Source organism: Colletotrichum navitas, assembly GCF_030913465.1.
Source record: "Colletotrichum navitas strain CBS 125086 chromosome Unknown LY79scaffold_16, whole genome shotgun sequence".
In the NCBI taxonomy this organism is placed as follows: Eukaryota; Fungi; Ascomycota; class Sordariomycetes; order Glomerellales; family Glomerellaceae; genus Colletotrichum; species Colletotrichum navitas.
In genome coordinates, this window is record NW_026850562.1 from 32378 (window position 1) to 48809 (window position 16432).

The 16432-nt window shown below is 53.0% G+C and overlaps 4 protein-coding genes across 4 annotated transcripts; 2 read left to right on the forward strand and 2 right to left on the reverse strand.

Moving 5' to 3' along the window:
• Window positions 1-165: 165 nt before the first annotated feature.
• On the reverse strand, window positions 166-2979 carry LY79DRAFT_701992 (ferric reductase like transmembrane component). Its single transcript, XM_060564933.1, has 3 exons — window positions 2033-2979; window positions 1705-1926; window positions 166-1649 (listed from the first exon to the last, which is right to left on the reverse strand). Exons 1-3 carry the CDS (start codon window positions 2498-2500, stop codon window positions 588-590), a joined length of 1752 nt encoding a protein of 583 aa, XP_060416242.1. The 5' UTR covers window positions 2501-2979; the 3' UTR covers window positions 166-587.
• A 2871-nt stretch (window positions 2980-5850) lies between these two features.
• On the forward strand, window positions 5851-6665 carry LY79DRAFT_106208 (uncharacterized protein). Its single transcript, XM_060550666.1, has one exon. It carries the CDS (start codon window positions 6080-6082, stop codon window positions 6626-6628), a length of 549 nt encoding a protein of 182 aa, XP_060416243.1. The 5' UTR covers window positions 5851-6079; the 3' UTR covers window positions 6629-6665.
• Window positions 6666-8549: 1884 nt separating this feature from the next.
• LY79DRAFT_588630 (uncharacterized protein) lies at window positions 8550-9671 on the reverse strand (the record flags this gene model as incomplete). The annotated part of the gene is made up of 1 exon (XM_060560939.1): window positions 8550-9671. One exon carries the CDS (start codon window positions 9669-9671, stop codon window positions 8550-8552), a length of 1122 nt encoding a protein of 373 aa, XP_060416244.1.
• Window positions 9672-12002: 2331 nt separating this feature from the next.
• Window positions 12003-16420, forward strand: LY79DRAFT_106285 (clustered mitochondria-domain-containing protein). Its single transcript, XM_060550669.1, has 4 exons — window positions 12003-12232; window positions 12315-12401; window positions 12456-12511; window positions 12565-16420. The coding sequence occupies exons 1-4, from the start codon at window positions 12202-12204 to the stop codon at window positions 16339-16341; spliced, it is 3951 nt and encodes a 1316-aa protein (XP_060416245.1). The 5' UTR covers window positions 12003-12201; the 3' UTR covers window positions 16342-16420.
• The last annotated feature ends 12 nt before the right edge of the window (window positions 16421-16432 follow it).

The window sequence follows — 16432 nt, forward strand, 5'->3', positions numbered from 1 at the left end:
TGTCCACGTGAGCACTGTATGACCTCAAGGGAAAGATTTCATCCAACAGAATGGCAACTCGAGATTCAGAGCAAAGTCTTCACTGGGAATGATTGCCAAAGGAGTTTGAGTTTGAGCAAGTTGCTTCTCGGACCGTAAGGTAAGCACAAAGGTCATGGTCCAAGAGGCATCAAAGTACGGATGGGGTGCCGTGGCCTGGAATGCCTGGCTTACAAGGATAATGCACGGGCCACAACGGAACAGACAGGGGTTTGGGACCAGTGATTGTGCCTAGTGACCTTCAGTGCTGCGAGAGTGACGCATCCAAGCTGCTTACCCCGCTATTTCTCCCAACTACATAAATTGTGTGTAAGTGGCTACACTGTATATAATAATCCCTATATTTACATTCGATAGAATTCAAGTATGCAACACCTCCCTCCAATATGAAGAAGCCTTGAGCATTCTCAACCCATATTGGCTTAGATCATCCTTTCTGTATGGCTCGATATCATTTGATGCTCGTTCAGGATGCAAATGTCGCTGTGGCAGCCTTGTGATTTGCAGCCAGGATACAACCTTCCCTCATAATCATCGTCATCCATCCATTACCACGAGAAGGCCTCCTCGTTGAAGTCGATCGCTGAGTCGTACTGGCGGTCGCGGACGGCGCGACGGACCTCGTCACTAAGAGCACCAGGACCACACACACTGATGCCCATGGTTCCGACCTGCGACTCCTGCTCGGCCTTGATAAGCGTTTCGATGTTGGGTCGACCGGGAAACATCTGAACAGTTGACGAAGGGCTGTGGATCTCCTTGGTGGAGCGCGGTCGACTGACGAAGAGCATGATGCGGAGAACATCTCTACGCTTCTCCATGGCCAGAATCTCCGTCATCCAGGGGCGAATCCATTCGAGATGCTCAGGGCTCTGAATGGTCCACACAAGAATCACCCTCCGGGCGGCAACCGTTCCATTGGCGTAGCCAGCAACGAGATCACGCACATGGGGAACCTGGTGAGTGATTCCAACGCCGCCGGCAAATAGCATGACAGTGCCGTAGGAGCGCATGCTGTGCATGCCGCCATAAGGACCCTCCACCATGCAAGTTGTCGTCATCTTACCCTCAGGGCAAGCAGCCGCCTTGCGGTACAGCGTATCCGTCATGCCAGTTCGGGCGCGCATCACGAAGGACATAGTAGTCTTTCGCATAGCGAGGATATCCTGACGGTTAAGAGAAGCCTTCTCGGCCAAGGGGTCCTCGGCCTCCTCGCTCCACGCAACGGAAAAGGGGTGAGACTGCAAAAGACTGATGGAAGGCAAGTACACATAGGCGTGCTGGCCAGGCCCGAAAGTCCAGGGACGAACCATGGTGACTGTGACACGGCAGGCATTGCCGGGAAGGGCCTCGACGAGGGCTTTGCTGCCGCCATGTCCTACATTGCCATAGAAAACACGAGCGGCACGCGAGGCGCGATCACAGGCCCAGAAAATGATGACAGGCCAAAGGTACTTGAGCTGAGGCAGAGCCTTCATCTGTAAGTGATACCAAACACCGACAACGGCCGTAATGGCCAGTAGGATGTGGAGAAGCTTGAATGTCTCGTAAAATGCGTGCCTGATAGGACTCGAGGCCTGAATGCCAATAGCGGTGAAGGCGCAAGTGGCCTAGTGTCAATATCAGCTCCCATCTGAATCATGTCAAGCAACGCCAAAAACTTACGACAAAGCCAAAGAGCAAAAAGGGAACCGTGGTAGCTGACGTAATAGCAGCTTCCCAGCTTGATGCCTTAGCAGTGCTGGACATCCAAGCCAGAGTATGAGCGATGGACTCGAGGATGACGATACGACCGAACCAACGGTGCAGCAAGTTGAATGTGTCAAACGAGATGCCCAGCATCTGGATCAACGGGTTGTTGCGTCCAGCCATGAGGAAGAGTGGAATCTGTGATCTCGTTAGTTTCCGACCATTGGCATGTTTGACTCGATCTTTGCAGTCACAGCGTCGTGCGGTCTGCTGCTTTGACCATATCATTCGAGGAACGACGCACCATATTAACGACAGCCAAGGTACCGGTTCGGTTTCGGAGCTGCTTAGCCGCGTCGGCGAAGGAGCCAGCAAACGGGATATCGATGACGCAAAATGCGATATTGGTTGCCAGGTAGCCGGTAAGGAACAGCAGCTGAAAACGACTGGGCAGGGTGCCGACATTGATGGCGGAGCTGAGCTGAATCTCACGGTTGTGACGCTTGCTGAAGACCGGGGCATAAAGAACATTCCTTTTGATCCAGGAAACCTTGGAGTCGGACTGCGCAAAGTATCGCTGGTTGTCGTTGTTCAAAGAGGCGACGGTGCGAACATATTTGACAATGACCGTCCAGACCCTCCAGATAATGACAGCTGCAGAGATACTGGCGCAAATATAGAACAAGTAGTTGGAGAGAGCCTGGTTCTCAAGAGCAGCCTCAAGGGCCGCCTTTTTCTGCTCGGGTGAAGTTGTTGCGCCTCCACCAGCCATGGTGAACGTGTTGAAGATTCAGACTATGGTCGAAGAGGAAGAGAGGTTGCGTCGGCTGATCGTTCCAAAAGGGGACACTGGTTACAGTAGAATCGACACGTCGCCCAGCAATTCGAATCCAAATACCGAGAGCGGAATGAGAGCGTAGCAAGGTGTGCGTAGTCGTTGTGTGTAGTCAAGGGGGTCGTCGGTCATACAGTAGTAGTAGGGGTTGTCTGTTAAGCAAAATGTCGTCTCTATAAGGCTCTTTGAAATATCTCGAGGCCGGCACGATAGGCACCTTCCAAACAAAAGGCAAGCCCCGATGAAAAGAAAAAGTCGAAGAGTGCAGTCAATGCAAGAAATGAAGATGGTCAGCGTGAAGGGGGAAAGGACGTCGTCGTGGGTTGAGACGTCACTCGAGGAGAAATCTTGAGGAAGAGAAGGACAAGAACTGAATAAGTGACCGTCGAGAGAGAGAGAGAGAGAGAGAGAGAGAGGATAACGAAAAGAGGAATGTGAGACTAGTAAATGAGCGAGAGAAGCCGGTGATGTAAGCACCTGGTAGTGTTTCTCTTAGAACGGGTACACCAAATTGCGGCATGCGACCAAGGCCGAGTTGGTGTGTTCCAGGATCCTCCTTTCCACTAGGTACCTATGCAGGGTGACTACAAATAAGCAGTGACAGAGTCTTAGGTGGGAGGGGCGTGTGGTGGTGGGTGGAGATGTACTCTGTATGAACCGGCACGATCCAGTTTGAGAAGGACTAAAGCATCATCATCTATTTCCCACTAAGAGGATACCTGGCTCCGCTATTGTGGACGGCCCTAAACGGAGACTGTGTGCCCTCCTGTTGTTCGAAGAGCATAACCGTGTAGGAACCCAAATAGACGAGGGGCTGGACATTGTGCTGGGCTGAAGACGAAGAGCAAAAACGCTCAATCTTTCCAAATATTTAACGGAGTAATCATCGTGCAAGTGCAAATTCGGACAAGCCGAGCTGCAGCGTCCCGGGCTATACAGGGCAGAGGCTACCCGATGCGAGGCATATCTGCGTACTTCATAGGTAGACATGGCACACGGCGCATATTGACAAGCAAACAGGGTTGATGTTAGTAAATACGTCCGGAATTCACACGCGGCGTCCGCACAACGGCAGTTGAGAGCGGGGATACCGAGCACCGCACAGAGCGCGGAGCTGCCAAACAGAACAGAACAGGCGTCTCAAAGCCCTGGCCATCAACCAAGATCATGATACCATCGACCAGCATGGCTCCCGACCCCTTCCTCTGCGCTGTTCTTTGCCGGCCCAGATGTTAGACAACCACTAAGAAGATAGCAGACTCGAAGGGATCGGACTGAAATGGCCTGAACTGAGTGGTTTGATCAGGCTGACCAAGACGGGACGGCATCAGGGGTTTGAGAGACGACAGTTTTCGAGCAGGGAATTGGCTTGGGGCTTGAAGACAGATGGCAGGGATCAGGGCATCTCTAATGTCTTTACGCAAAATCAAGGAGTGACGACGCAGGGGCACAGCACACGCTCAGAAGCTGACCGAGGGGCGTAGCTGCGATACGTACTTCTCAGCCTACCAATACTACCACCTATACTCCGACAAGGGACAAAAAGGCTACATCGACCAAGGCTCAGCAATATACCTGGATCAGGCATTTGCTTCTTAATATTTTCCTCATTCCTTTTCGAGTCCTGTTCGCCGCTCTCTTAAACCCGTTTTGGTCTCGGTCTGCGTTGGCTGGCCTGCGCTGGTGTTTCCTTTCATCTCCTTATCTTTTTTAATTTTTCTTTTCTTATTTTCTTTTCTTTTGGGTCAGGGGGCGGTGATCGCCTTTCCCCTTGCCTTTGCCACGAAGCGCAGGGAGCATCGAGGTCCTTTACAGGGTCGGTCCATTGGCAACTAGCCCTGGCCAAGGCTGGCGCTTGCAAAGCTGATTGGATGGAAGACCTAGCCGTACCTCGCGGCCGGCGCGCCATTCAGGGGCAAACGCCCGGCTTATGTCGGAGGTCTTTTGCATTCAGCCAACCACCATCGCACAGCATTAGCATCGACGCTTATCCTGAGATGCGTTGCTTCGCCCTTGACCAAGGTCGCATATATGGCCGAGAGTGGCTCTAGGCACGGTTATGCTACACCACCACTACATTAGGTACACTCGTCAGCAAGGAAGTTGGGAGAGGAGAGACCATGAGGATGGTACACAGCGACCGCCATCAACCGCGACATCGTGTCCGTTGCTTACTAGATCTATGTTAAAACATACGGCTGATAATGGACACGATCCTGTTTCCGTCGTCGTAATGTCTGACGACGCTGTCTGCCGTGTGTTTTGTCGTCGTTAATGCGACGATTTCCGGCCTGAACATTCACAGCAGCCATTGCCAGGTAAGGTAGGAATGTCAGGATCTTCCAGCCTGGGCTTTGCTAGGTGGCGGGGAGATGGGGGGGGCCACTTCTTCGAAATTCTGAAACAAGGCCACGTCCATGCCTGCGGCTATACTTGTACTAATGACGACCGCACACCTTACTAATACAATAATAGAAGGGATGGCTGGTGGGGTCTGCCACCGGCAACTACTGCCGCTGTCAAACGACCAATGCTTGCCACGCTGCGCTGCGTGGGACAAAACAACTGCCTTCCAGTGGAATACGCACACTTGCTTCTGGGCTCTTTACAGGAGCCTTGGGTGCTCATCGTTCAATAAGGTGGCTGGTGCTCGCGGTCAAAGCTAGGGCTGTGTCGGCCTTGTCCTTGTCACAACGAGAAAGTACCAGCCGAAGGTCGCATGGCTCCAAAGCCCAACAACGGCAACAGGGATACGAAGTAGAAACGTAATGATCCAACATCATACAGTAGGTAGGCAGGTGCCACCCAGCCAATCACGGCACACTACTTTGTATGTGTATGGTACATACTATGTAGTAGATAGATAAGACGCAAAGCAGACGCATCCCCATCCCCATCATCCATCGCTCGCTTGATACCCGCGGATCTGGTCCGTGTCTCGGCCTCATGCTCTTTTCGTCCGCTCTTCTGATACCGACCCAGGCGCCAGATCTGCACGATATCGTCATATTCTCGGCTAAACCAAACAAAACGACACGCCCCTGCAGCCCACATCATGCCCTCCTGAAGTAATTAGACCCGATCTCTCTCGGCTGCACTTGACAATCTGCGACTGACCCTGTCGGGGATCGGGTTCACGGGAGGTGGGGGTTGATGCACGACGAAAATCAACAAACCCCCGGGTTTTGTCGAAGCGCCGTGCCGCCTTCCGGAGTGGCGAGTGCCTTGTTGGGGCCGACGCGAGATGCGAGCAAACAGTATCGAGCAAGCTGTGATCTATCAATCACTGAACAAACCGAAGCAGGGAATATTCACGTCGAGTCGCACAGGTCCTTCGGCCCGCTGAAATGTCCAACTAAACTAGTTCGGTACCGTGCCTCGCTGAATTTTACAATATAACTTGCTATATCCGTATACAATCCGCTAAAGGTTGTTCGGGCGAGTCCGTGCTAGAAGTTTATATCACGGTGGGAGTACGGACATAGCACATATGATTTTATTGCTACTTGGTTGCCGATGCTGTCTGCAAATGCAAATCTACCTACGGTCAATGTAGTCCTTCATGATGAGGCGGCTCAGGGAATACAGAGCAGGACTTGCACCTCGATTCGGCCGAACCACGACAAAATCCCTCTTGGTCATCCGTGCAGACGGGTTCCCCTAATCAAGGCTCGGAGCAGTAGTTTCTCTTCAATGGCCATTGGATTACAGTCGCTTGCTCTTTATGTCTCACTAACTCCAACCTCAAATCTGGCAACTCACTCGGAATCTGTCCGGAGACAGCTGATGTTTGTCCTCCTCTGTCGATCCGTAGGTCGATTGGGAATATCCCAAAACAAGTTGCGCAGACTCGAGACGCCAGATTTTCACTCCACTCTTTCGGATGGTGGCGTTTCAACCCAACAGACGGGCGCATGGTCGAGAGGACATGGGGCAAGTCGAGTCGGAATAACACTCACGTCCACATGGCCCCCCACCTGCGCTAGCATTGACTCGAACAGCATCAACGTATCGAGCTCAAACGTTCTTCCGCGAATGGAAACATCTCCCGAGGACCTTAGGTAGAAGTGCTCTAGCGGGCCAGCGACGACGACGATGACGACGACGACGACCAGCCAACCTGCAGATCGCGCACTTCTCACGGTCCTTGCGTCGTCATCATTGGACCGCATTCTGAGACGACAATATGCGGCTTAGATGTGAGATTTCCATAGCTTCCTCTACCCAAACAGTACTTTTCCGTTCCATTTCCCTCCATTACGTACGTCCACATCCAAAGGGCTCGGCCGGCCATCCGTCCATTTGAAAGTGTCATCATGGCGATCCACTTATACACCTCAGAGTCCTAAATATACGCGCGCCGTCGAGGATCTGTTGGGGGTTTTGATGCGACCGCAGTGCGTTGCGTGTGACTCACAGTGTGGGTAATACACTGCGAACATGGTGCAATGTCGATCGTCGGGCTTTGTTTGGCTCGTACCCAGCCATAGCTCAGCCAAAACCAACCCTAACTCCCAATTTTCTGCTGCTGCGTACAGCTCTTGCGACCTATTCCTGGGATCATGCCATACCGCGAGGCACGTGGCTGATATGAGCAGTTCATATGTTGCCGTCTGCCGGTACTTGACCATGGAAACTTGGTGAGCTGACTTTCAGTGTATCACCGCGTCCCTGAGCCACAACCTCCCAGAGTTGGGCTGTGATCTCGATAAGAAGGGATTCTGCCATCCTTGGTGTCTGCCTACTCGTCAACTATGCCTGCTTCTTCCCCTCTTCTGCCACTCTCGCTAGCTCTTGAAAGCATTGACCCTATTTGGTTTTCGTCAACCCGGCTGAAAAGATGTTTCATGTCCTTACCTCGTGTATATTCCCTTTGAGCCTTGGACGGCTCCGCATGGCCATTGGGGTGGATCTGGCCTGTGTGACGAGTCCAACTAGACCTATAAACGCTTCTTGGTACGGTTGGCTCTGTTGGGTGAGAGGAGACAGAAAGGCTCCAAAAAAAGCCTCCACTATGAACGTATATGGAGAGTAGAGCCAGGTAACTAGGTGAATCCTGGACTGCGCTCTCCTTTCTTGGTGGTAGGTTTCCATGATCTTACGGTTCCCTTATTATGGTATATGTAGTCAAGGAGGTTAACGGCATAGATAGACCTTCTGCCTGGACGCCTCCCATTTCTCAGTTTCTTGGCATCACCCCGTCAGAGAACTGTTGTTTACAACATCCATCCATATTCGTACCGTATCTATGCATCCGTTCCGAGTCCAGAACTACTGAGTGCACGGGCATTCCCCCTGCTCCCCGATCTTTCTGCGCCGCTCGAAGAGGTTTGGTCTATATCGGTAGCTTGATATTATAGCCCAATGCTTGGCTTTGATGGTACGGAATTCTTCAGCAAGAGTATTAAACAAACATTGTGTGAACTAAGCCTGAAGTTGGTTTCGCAGTCTACCGTCGGAGTTAACGCCGAGCACATCTAGTCGTGTTAGATTTCTGTCTTGTATATGTTGAGCACCTGCGCCGATGACCTGCTTTCAGTCGCAGACGTTTCTTGTCGTCGGCTATCTACAAATGCATCCCATTCAATCACTGATATGCCATCGTTACCAGTCGGGCTAACGCATTGGTGGTGATCGAAGACATGTTACATCCACCTCTGCAATTTCTCCACAAACACCTTTCCGCCTTACAAACCCACCATTGTCATCTTGCTCACATGCGGCCGCAGGCTTGCAGCACGCGGATAAAAAGGAGTGGCGGATAAGAGAGATTATAACCAGATGATTGGGCACAAGAAAAAAGGAAGAAACTCGTGTAGTAACACAGCGTGAGTTCCATGTGTCCTATCCCATGTTCCAGGCCGCAACCTACTCCACCGGTCGACAAGGAGCTGAAACGCGGATTGTACCCTGTCTAACTTGCAACAACTCGTCTGAATGTTCGTCGGACGGAAATGAACCATTCATATACATGTTGCGCTCCTCATCAGAATCCTAGTTCGTCTTCGTCCCCGTGGCCAGTAGGGTTAGCTCTACCACACAGCTCGGCCAAAACCATACGAGGTCCCGTCTCGCCGCTTCGGGTAGCCCGCCGGCACTGGTTCCGTAGTCTAGCCATGGTATGGTTTCTCAATTGGGACTTGCCCAGAGTCCGTGGCCGGTTTTCTTGGCACATGCTCAGCTCGTCGATGCCTTCCGTCGTTGCCCGCGCTTCCCTAGACTGGCTGCCATGATCATGTTTCTCTCCTCTCGGCCTTTTTCCTGCTTGACGCCGGTCAACCTGGATGCCGTCCGGCTCGCTCGCCGCCTTAGCCATTGCCATCAAAGGCCTGATTTCTTCGGCAGCTCCCGCTGTCATATCGAGTTCGGAGTGGTCCCGTTGATCTCCGAATGAGCCATATCTGTGCCTGCTGCTCCGGCGAGGCACTACAAACTGTGCTGGTACAATACCGTTCCGCCGTCTTGCTACCGGACTCACCGCAATCCACTCGCTGATGCCTTCTTCCCATCGGAAGCCCGCAAAGGTCTCTTCTGAGCCGCTGTTTGCGTCGACAGAATGATCCTTGCTAGTCAAGGCTCTCGTCAAGGTTTCTGCAAATACGAGGTCTCGCAGATCGTCGGTCTTCTGGGCTAAGAAAAAAGCACCGTCAGCTCGCAACCTTGCAAAACATTGAACACCAAGTCGGTCCACCAGCCTGCAGAGTTCTGCAAAGTATTGGCTAGACGGCCGAGATGTAGCTCTACCACAACAGTGAGCAACTGAGCAGGTAAGAGCAACGGCAATATCGAGGATCTGGCTGCCTCTTCTGCCCCCGCCCAGGTTTTGTCGCTGGCCAAGACCACCTTCTAGGGTGTCTATGATTGCTTTGAGTTGTATCGCGCTGTCATGAGCTGGACCGGGAAACGACGTGAAGAATATTGCCAGCAATAGGGGAGATACGGCCTCCCTACTTGCATGCTGGCTTCTCACCAGCCTCAGCGCTTGGTAGAGTATCTGCAGCACTATTCTCTGTGTTCTGCTCCCCCGCCCTGTGACTCTGCTGCTCGCGACGTCCCCGAAATCTTGCGAAATCATGGCCATGGCTGATAGGGCACCAAGGACACTCATCAAGGTCAGCTTGGTAGCATTGTGTCTTGTGCTGAGCTCTGGTGTGCACCTCCTTCGCCTCGGAAAGGTGGCTGTGCACAAGACTGCAAGTCCTGCGGATGCAAATCGAGTCGCAGATGAATATGCTTTCTGCCCGACTATTGCAGATGCTGTCGTAGTCCACCAGAACCCAAAGGTTTTCGTTGAAACTGTGTCGGGGGTGAGGTGTCCGCTCAGCAAGAGAGAGGCAAAGGTATCAAGCAAGTACGACTCCACAATGGGATTGTTCGCAAGGCCCGGCAAAGAGGCCAATAGCCGACCTTCCATCTTGCTGCCAAGCGGCTTTGTATCTCCTGACGGACCATGACAGGAAAAATAGAGCAGAGCCGTGGTGAGCTCAGCTGTTTCTCTAGGACAGTGTGTAGCCCTGCAGTGCTCGATGATGATGCGTATGAATTTGGCGTCCAGGAGGCCTTCCATGATAATTTCCTTCAATAAGTAAACGGCGTGTGCCCTAAGGACAATTCGAAGGTGGACCCAACCGCTACCAGAACCGCCTAGTGTCTCCAATTCGTCATATACCCGAAGTGAATAGCTCATCTGCTTGATGGAAGACACCGGTCCGTCGTTTGCTGCTCCGGACCTTTCCCAAGCCTCAATTTCTGCCGCGCACTGAGGTACCTTCAGCAAGCACATTGACAAGAGAGACTTCTCGCCAACCGGCCTGTCCTCGAGCATAGTTGAGCGCAGCAGCACATCCAGGTCGTGGAGGATGCCTTCGTATAGTTGGTAATGAGTTGGCCTGAAAGAACGTCTTGCACATTCCAGTTCATTCAACGACGATTCTAGAGGACCGCGTTTGCCAACTTTCGGAAGCATGCAGAGGCCTCCTTTCTTTTCGCATGATGGCAGGTCGAACGAGACTGTCGTCGTCATCATGTCACATCTGACCTTGCGTAAGATTGGGGTTGACACATTGGGTATACCCGAAGCCGAGGGATTAGACCCTGAAAGACGGCTGCTCTGGATGAAAAGGGAACCTCTTGACGCTGGGCGATACTCATCCGTAGACACACCGGTAGGTGATCTCCTGGAGTATGTTCGGCGAGGGCGTTTTCGCTGTCCTTCAAGAATGCTACTGTCGTCCCAAACCCTTACTTTCTTCGCCGGCTGGTGATGGAGCGCTCCGCCACTGGTGCCATTCTCACGCGCGTCCTGTGCTGGAGTAGCCTTCTCTGCTAAAGCAAGTTTTCGCAGGGCAGTGATCCGAGACAGCAGAGGGCGTAGAAGTCGACGGCATCGCGAAGAAGTCCAAGACAAGCCACTAGACTGCTCCACATGGCGGAACTCGTCTGCTTCTCGCTGGGCTGAAAACCCCTGGCCGACAGGATGATTATCTCTCACCATCTCAGGTGCGAATGTACCTGATCTAGTTTAATAGAGTCGCAGCAACGGTAAATAAGGTCAAAAGCCGTATGCGTCAAAGTCAGTACACGGGGGGTAGGTCCCGAACAAGCTATGGCTGTTGACCGAGGCTGAAGTAAGGAGGGTGCGTGTTTGCGTACCGCGTCGGGTTGTGGTACGTTGTTTTCAACAAGTATTGATAGATATAAGAGCCAAAGGAGTCAGCAGCAAAATGAAGTTGCAGTGCACTGTTTGTAAGTGAGAGTGGACTTGGTAAAGTGTGATTAATGTACGGATCTCTGAAGAGTGATGCAACGTATTTGGCTCATCACATTGAATGTTTACTTGTTCCCTAATCGGGTATGGTGTATCATTACTACACGTCAGGTAGATCCTTGGTCCCAAATTGAACCAATGCAATCAATGCAATCAATCAAGAGAGAGTCACGTGCTCTCCACAAAGCTCCAGAGAACCATAATCGAGCTTCCGGATGTATTAGGTAAGGTTAGTTGAAGCCTCACTCTGGAACTACGGGGCTGTGGTGGTGCCCCTTTACTTGACCCTCATGAGTGGAGTGGGAACCCTAGGCATGGGGAAGAACTAACGACGACTAGCAGTGTGAAAGCTCTCCCCAACACTGAAGCGGAGTGGGTTAAGAAACCCCCCCTTCCCGAGAGCTCCAGCTTTGCCGGGCCGGTGCATTGCCGTCAATTGCGGAATGACAACGCGATTTTTTTTCTGCCGTGAATTTTTTTCCCCCCGTTGCTCCCAAAAGGCAGTCTACCCTACACTCTCTTCACCTTCCTACTCTTTTCTACCTATCCCACCCGTCCCTTCTCCGATCTGCGACTGACTGGCTGTCAAGCTGAAAGCCGCTTCTTTTTCTCAGGCTTAGCATCGGTTGCCTCGATACGTCACTTGGGGAGTTGTGCATCTATCTTCTGTTAGACCGCTCCTTAACCTTCCACTCCGTATTAATTGCGTACCTTCATTGGTTTGTGCGATTGTTGAATTCCACCCAGCCCTCTCCGCTTCGAAACCTCGATATATACTCTTCTCCCCTCCTGTTTTTCGTCCCCGGTTCAGTTCATACACCGGTACATAAACATTCGTCCCTCTGGGTTACTGTGCAACACTTGAGTCCCAATGTCCCAATCCGACCAACCTACAGGCAAAGGTACCACCACCTGCCGGCACAGATAGCCCGCACTTAATACTCCTGGTAGCAACTCCATGATGCTAAACATGGAAAATCGCAGACAATGCCGCAAAGGAGCCTGCGCCTCCTGTCGAGACCCAGGTCGAGCCTCAAGCTGACGGCAATGATGTCGATCAGGGCCTGGAAGGTAACTAAGACCATCCTCTACCTTGGGTTCGGGACACTGACGCAGTACAAACAGCCTTGATTACTCTTACTATCAAGCTTCCTCACGAGCCCGGTCAAATGCAGATCACGGTGAGCTGCGCCAATTCTACTCCCGAGTGCGTCTGCTAACTGGCATGACACAGGTCTCGCCTCAAGAACAGGTCCACGAAGTTCGACAATCCATCATCGACCTGCCCGTGGCGTTCCAGTACACTTGCTTCCACTTGGAGCATCATGGCCAGCGCATCAACGACTTCCTTCCCATTTCCGAGATCCAAGGTCTCACAGATGACCCCGAGGTTAAGCTGGTTGAAGACCCTTACACCGAGAAGGAGGCGCGCATACACCTTGTCAGGATTAGGGAGCTCATTGGCGCTGCGGGAGACCGTACCGATGCAGTTCAGGGCATCCTCCCTGGTTTGTCCCTCCTTGACACTGTCGCGCCACCGCTGGAAGAGCAGGCCAACGGAGCGCAGCCTCAGGTTGCCGGCGAAGTAAAGGAGGACTACACCTTCGACGCCCCTGTTCCTGTCTCGACCCTGCTGCCTCCTGTTGAGGAAGAAGAGGCCCCTAAGACGATCAAGTCCATTTCCCTCTCTGCCTGGAACCCGCCGCCTGTCCACCTTAAGCAAAGGGGGCACCTTTTGTATCTCGTGGCCACGACCAATGAGGGCGAGCAGCACCAGATCACCGCTCATGTTGGAGGTTTCTTCGTCAACAAGTCATCCAACTCGAAGTTTGACCCCTTCCCTCGCCCAACCCCTAAAGGTGCTTCGGCTCACTCCCTGCTCGGCCTCCTCGAACTGCTCTCGCCTTCCTTCTCGGCATCTTTCCTCAAACTGCAAGAGTACAACAACCGCAAGGATCCTCTTGCGACGTTCCAAATTACAAACGCGATACCTGCCGCACCATGGATTGTGCCGTCTCCATCTTCCCCTCTATGCACCCATAGCCCCGATGCGACACGGTCCCAGGAGACGTACCTTATTGCTGGTGCCGATAACACAGACACTCTGCGAGACTGGAACGAGGAATTCCAATCGGCGAGGGAGCTTCCCAAGGACACGGTTCAGGACCGTGTTTTCCGGGAGCGCCTCATGTCTAAGCTCTTTGCTGACTACAACGATGCAGCCACTCGCGGTGCTGTGCTTGTTGCTCGCGGTGAGATACCTCCATTGAACCCTACAGAGTGTAAGGACGCCCAGATCTTTGTGTACAACAATGTCTTCTTCTCTTTTGGCGCCGACGGTGTTGGTACCTTCACTTCCGAGGGAGGAGACGAGGCTGCTCGAGTTGCCACCGGTAAGGATGTTGCTGGTGTCAGGTTGGTCAACCAGCTTGACATCGATGGCCTCTTCACCCCTGCCACAGTCGTGGTTGACTACCTCGGCAAGCGCATCGTTGGTCAGAGTATTGTTCCAGGCATTTTCAAGCAGAGGGAGCCTGGCGAGAACCAGATCGACTACGGTGCTGTCGATGGCAAGGAGGTGGTGGCTTCAGATGAGCGGTTTGCTTCTGTTTTCGCAAAGCTGTCGCAGGCTTTGAAAGTCAAGAAGCATGCTGTCTGGGACAAGGATGGCAAGCGCATTGACCTGGAGGCCAGTGTCGAGACAAAAGGTCTGATGGGAACCGATGCTAGGAAATATGTCCTCGACTTGTACCGCGTAACGCCCTTGGATATTGACTGGCTGGAGGAGGAAGGCGAGGCCGAATATCCTCATCGGATGGCTGTCCTCCGTCCTGAGCTGATCGATTCATACGGAAGAAAGAAGATGAAGGCTTGGGTTGACGAGGAGTTGGCTCGGCGTGGCCAGACCGCAAAGGATGCAACCAAAGAGGAAACACCGGCTGAGCCCAAGAAGTCTAAGCAAGTTTCGGCGAAGGACGACGGGAGCGACGACAGTGACGACAGTGATGACAGCGATGACAGCGATGACAGCGAGAGCGAGAGCGAAAGTGAGAGTGAGGAAGAGGCTGAACCCGACAGCAAAGCTGTCCAGGCAGAAAAGCCTAGGGAACTGAAGGACACGGAGGCGTCGAAAGAACCCAAGGAGTCCAAGGACCACATCGACCTCTCCAAGTTTTCGTTCTCCCTCAACCCCGACGTCTTCAGCGGGCAGAATCCCCAGACTGACGCTGAGAAGGCCGAGATGAAGCAAGATGAAGAAGATGTCCGCCTTGCGTCTAAGTACCTTCGTGAGCAGGTCATTCCTGACCTCGTTCGCGAGCTCACCGACTGCGACATTAGCTTCCCCATGGATGGGCAGTCCCTCGGTCGCCTCCTGCACAAGAGAGGCATCAACATTAGATACACTGGTAAGGTAGCAACGCTTGCTGAAGATCCTCGCCTGAAGTGCCTGAAGGACATTTGTGTCCAAGACATGGTTGCCCGATCTTTCAAGCACGTTGCTGCCAACTACCTCCGTCACCTGCCGGTACCTTTCAGTTCGTCGTGCATCTCCCATCTTCTTAACTGCCTGTTGGGCTACCATCTGAACCCCAAGCCCGCTGCGGAGATCGACTCCGACCTGAAGTCGCTGTACTCTGATGCAGAGCTATCATTCCAGCAGGTGACTCCTGAATCTCTTCGAGCCAGCATCGCGGACGAGGCCCTTAGGCGATTCAGATACAAACTGGACGCGGAATGGCACACCAATGTCAAGCCTTTACAACTACTTCGCGAGATTTCCTTGAAGCTTGGTTTCCAGTTGCAGGCCAAGGAGTATAACTTCACCGACAAGCCTGTTGCGCAGGCAACCCCTGCTGCTGCTCCAGTCGCCAATGGCACGCCCGCGACCAACGGACAGACCAACGGAGAAGGAAGCAAAAAGAAAAAGAACAAGAAAGCTTCAGCGAAGGACACACCTCTGCTATCCTCGACCCCACCGCCTCCGGCAACCACCTTCACTCCTGACGACATTGTCAACGTCGTGCCCATTGTGAAGCACTCCTGCCCCCGCAGTGCTCTCGCTGAAGAGGCTTTGGAAGCCGGTCGCATCTCCATTATGCAGAACCAGCGCAAGCTTGGCCAGGAGCTTCTCCTTGAGTCGTTGTCTCTGCACGAGCAGATTTACGGAATCCTTCACCCCGAGGTTGCGCGTGTGTATAATACACTATCTATGCTGTATTATCAGCTAGATGAGAAGGAAGCCGCCGTGGAACTCGCCAGAAAGGCCATTGTTGTGTCAGAGAGGACCGTTGGTGTTGACTCTGCCGAGACCCTACTCAACTATCTCAACCTGAGTTTGTTTCTTCATCAGGCCGGCGACAGCACCGGCGCCCTGACTTTTGCCAAACACGCGTTGAAACTGTGGAAGATCATTTACGGCGCGGATCACCCCGACTCCATCACCACCATCAACAACGGTGCTGTGATGCTCCAACACCTGAAGGCCTACCACGAGTCCCGCCTGTGGTTCGAGGAGTCTCTTCGCATCTGCGAGACCGTCTTCGGCAAGAACTCCATTAACGCCGCTACCCTCCTCTTCCAGCTCGCACAGGCCCTGGCCTTGGACCAGGACTCCAAGGGCGCTGTCAACCGCATGCGTGAATCGTATAACATCTTCCTCGGTGAGCTCGGTCCCGAGGACAAGAACACCAAGGAGGCGGAGAGTTGGCTGGAGCAGCTGACGCAGAACGCCGTGTCCATTGCCAAGCACGCAAAGGACGCACAGGCAAGGCGTCTCCGCGCCGGGATTCGCTTCACGCCCAAGGGTGTGCCCTACCAGGCCTCCTCTACGGCCCCGAGCGTGTCGAGCGGACCAGCTAATGTCAGCCCGCAGCTGGGCGGTTCGTCGCAGATGGACTCACGTAGCATCGACGAACTGATCAAGTTTATTGAGGGCACCGACCAACAAAGCAAGCCCAAGGGAAGGCCGAGTAGGGGTAACCCCAAACGGAGGGGCAAGTCTTCCAAGTAAATCTGAAGAATACCAAGACCAAGGAGTACTTGCACTTGACCGTCGACGTGTCAGAGCTTCCGGCCAACAGTCGCCTGGGGATCGCCTTTGA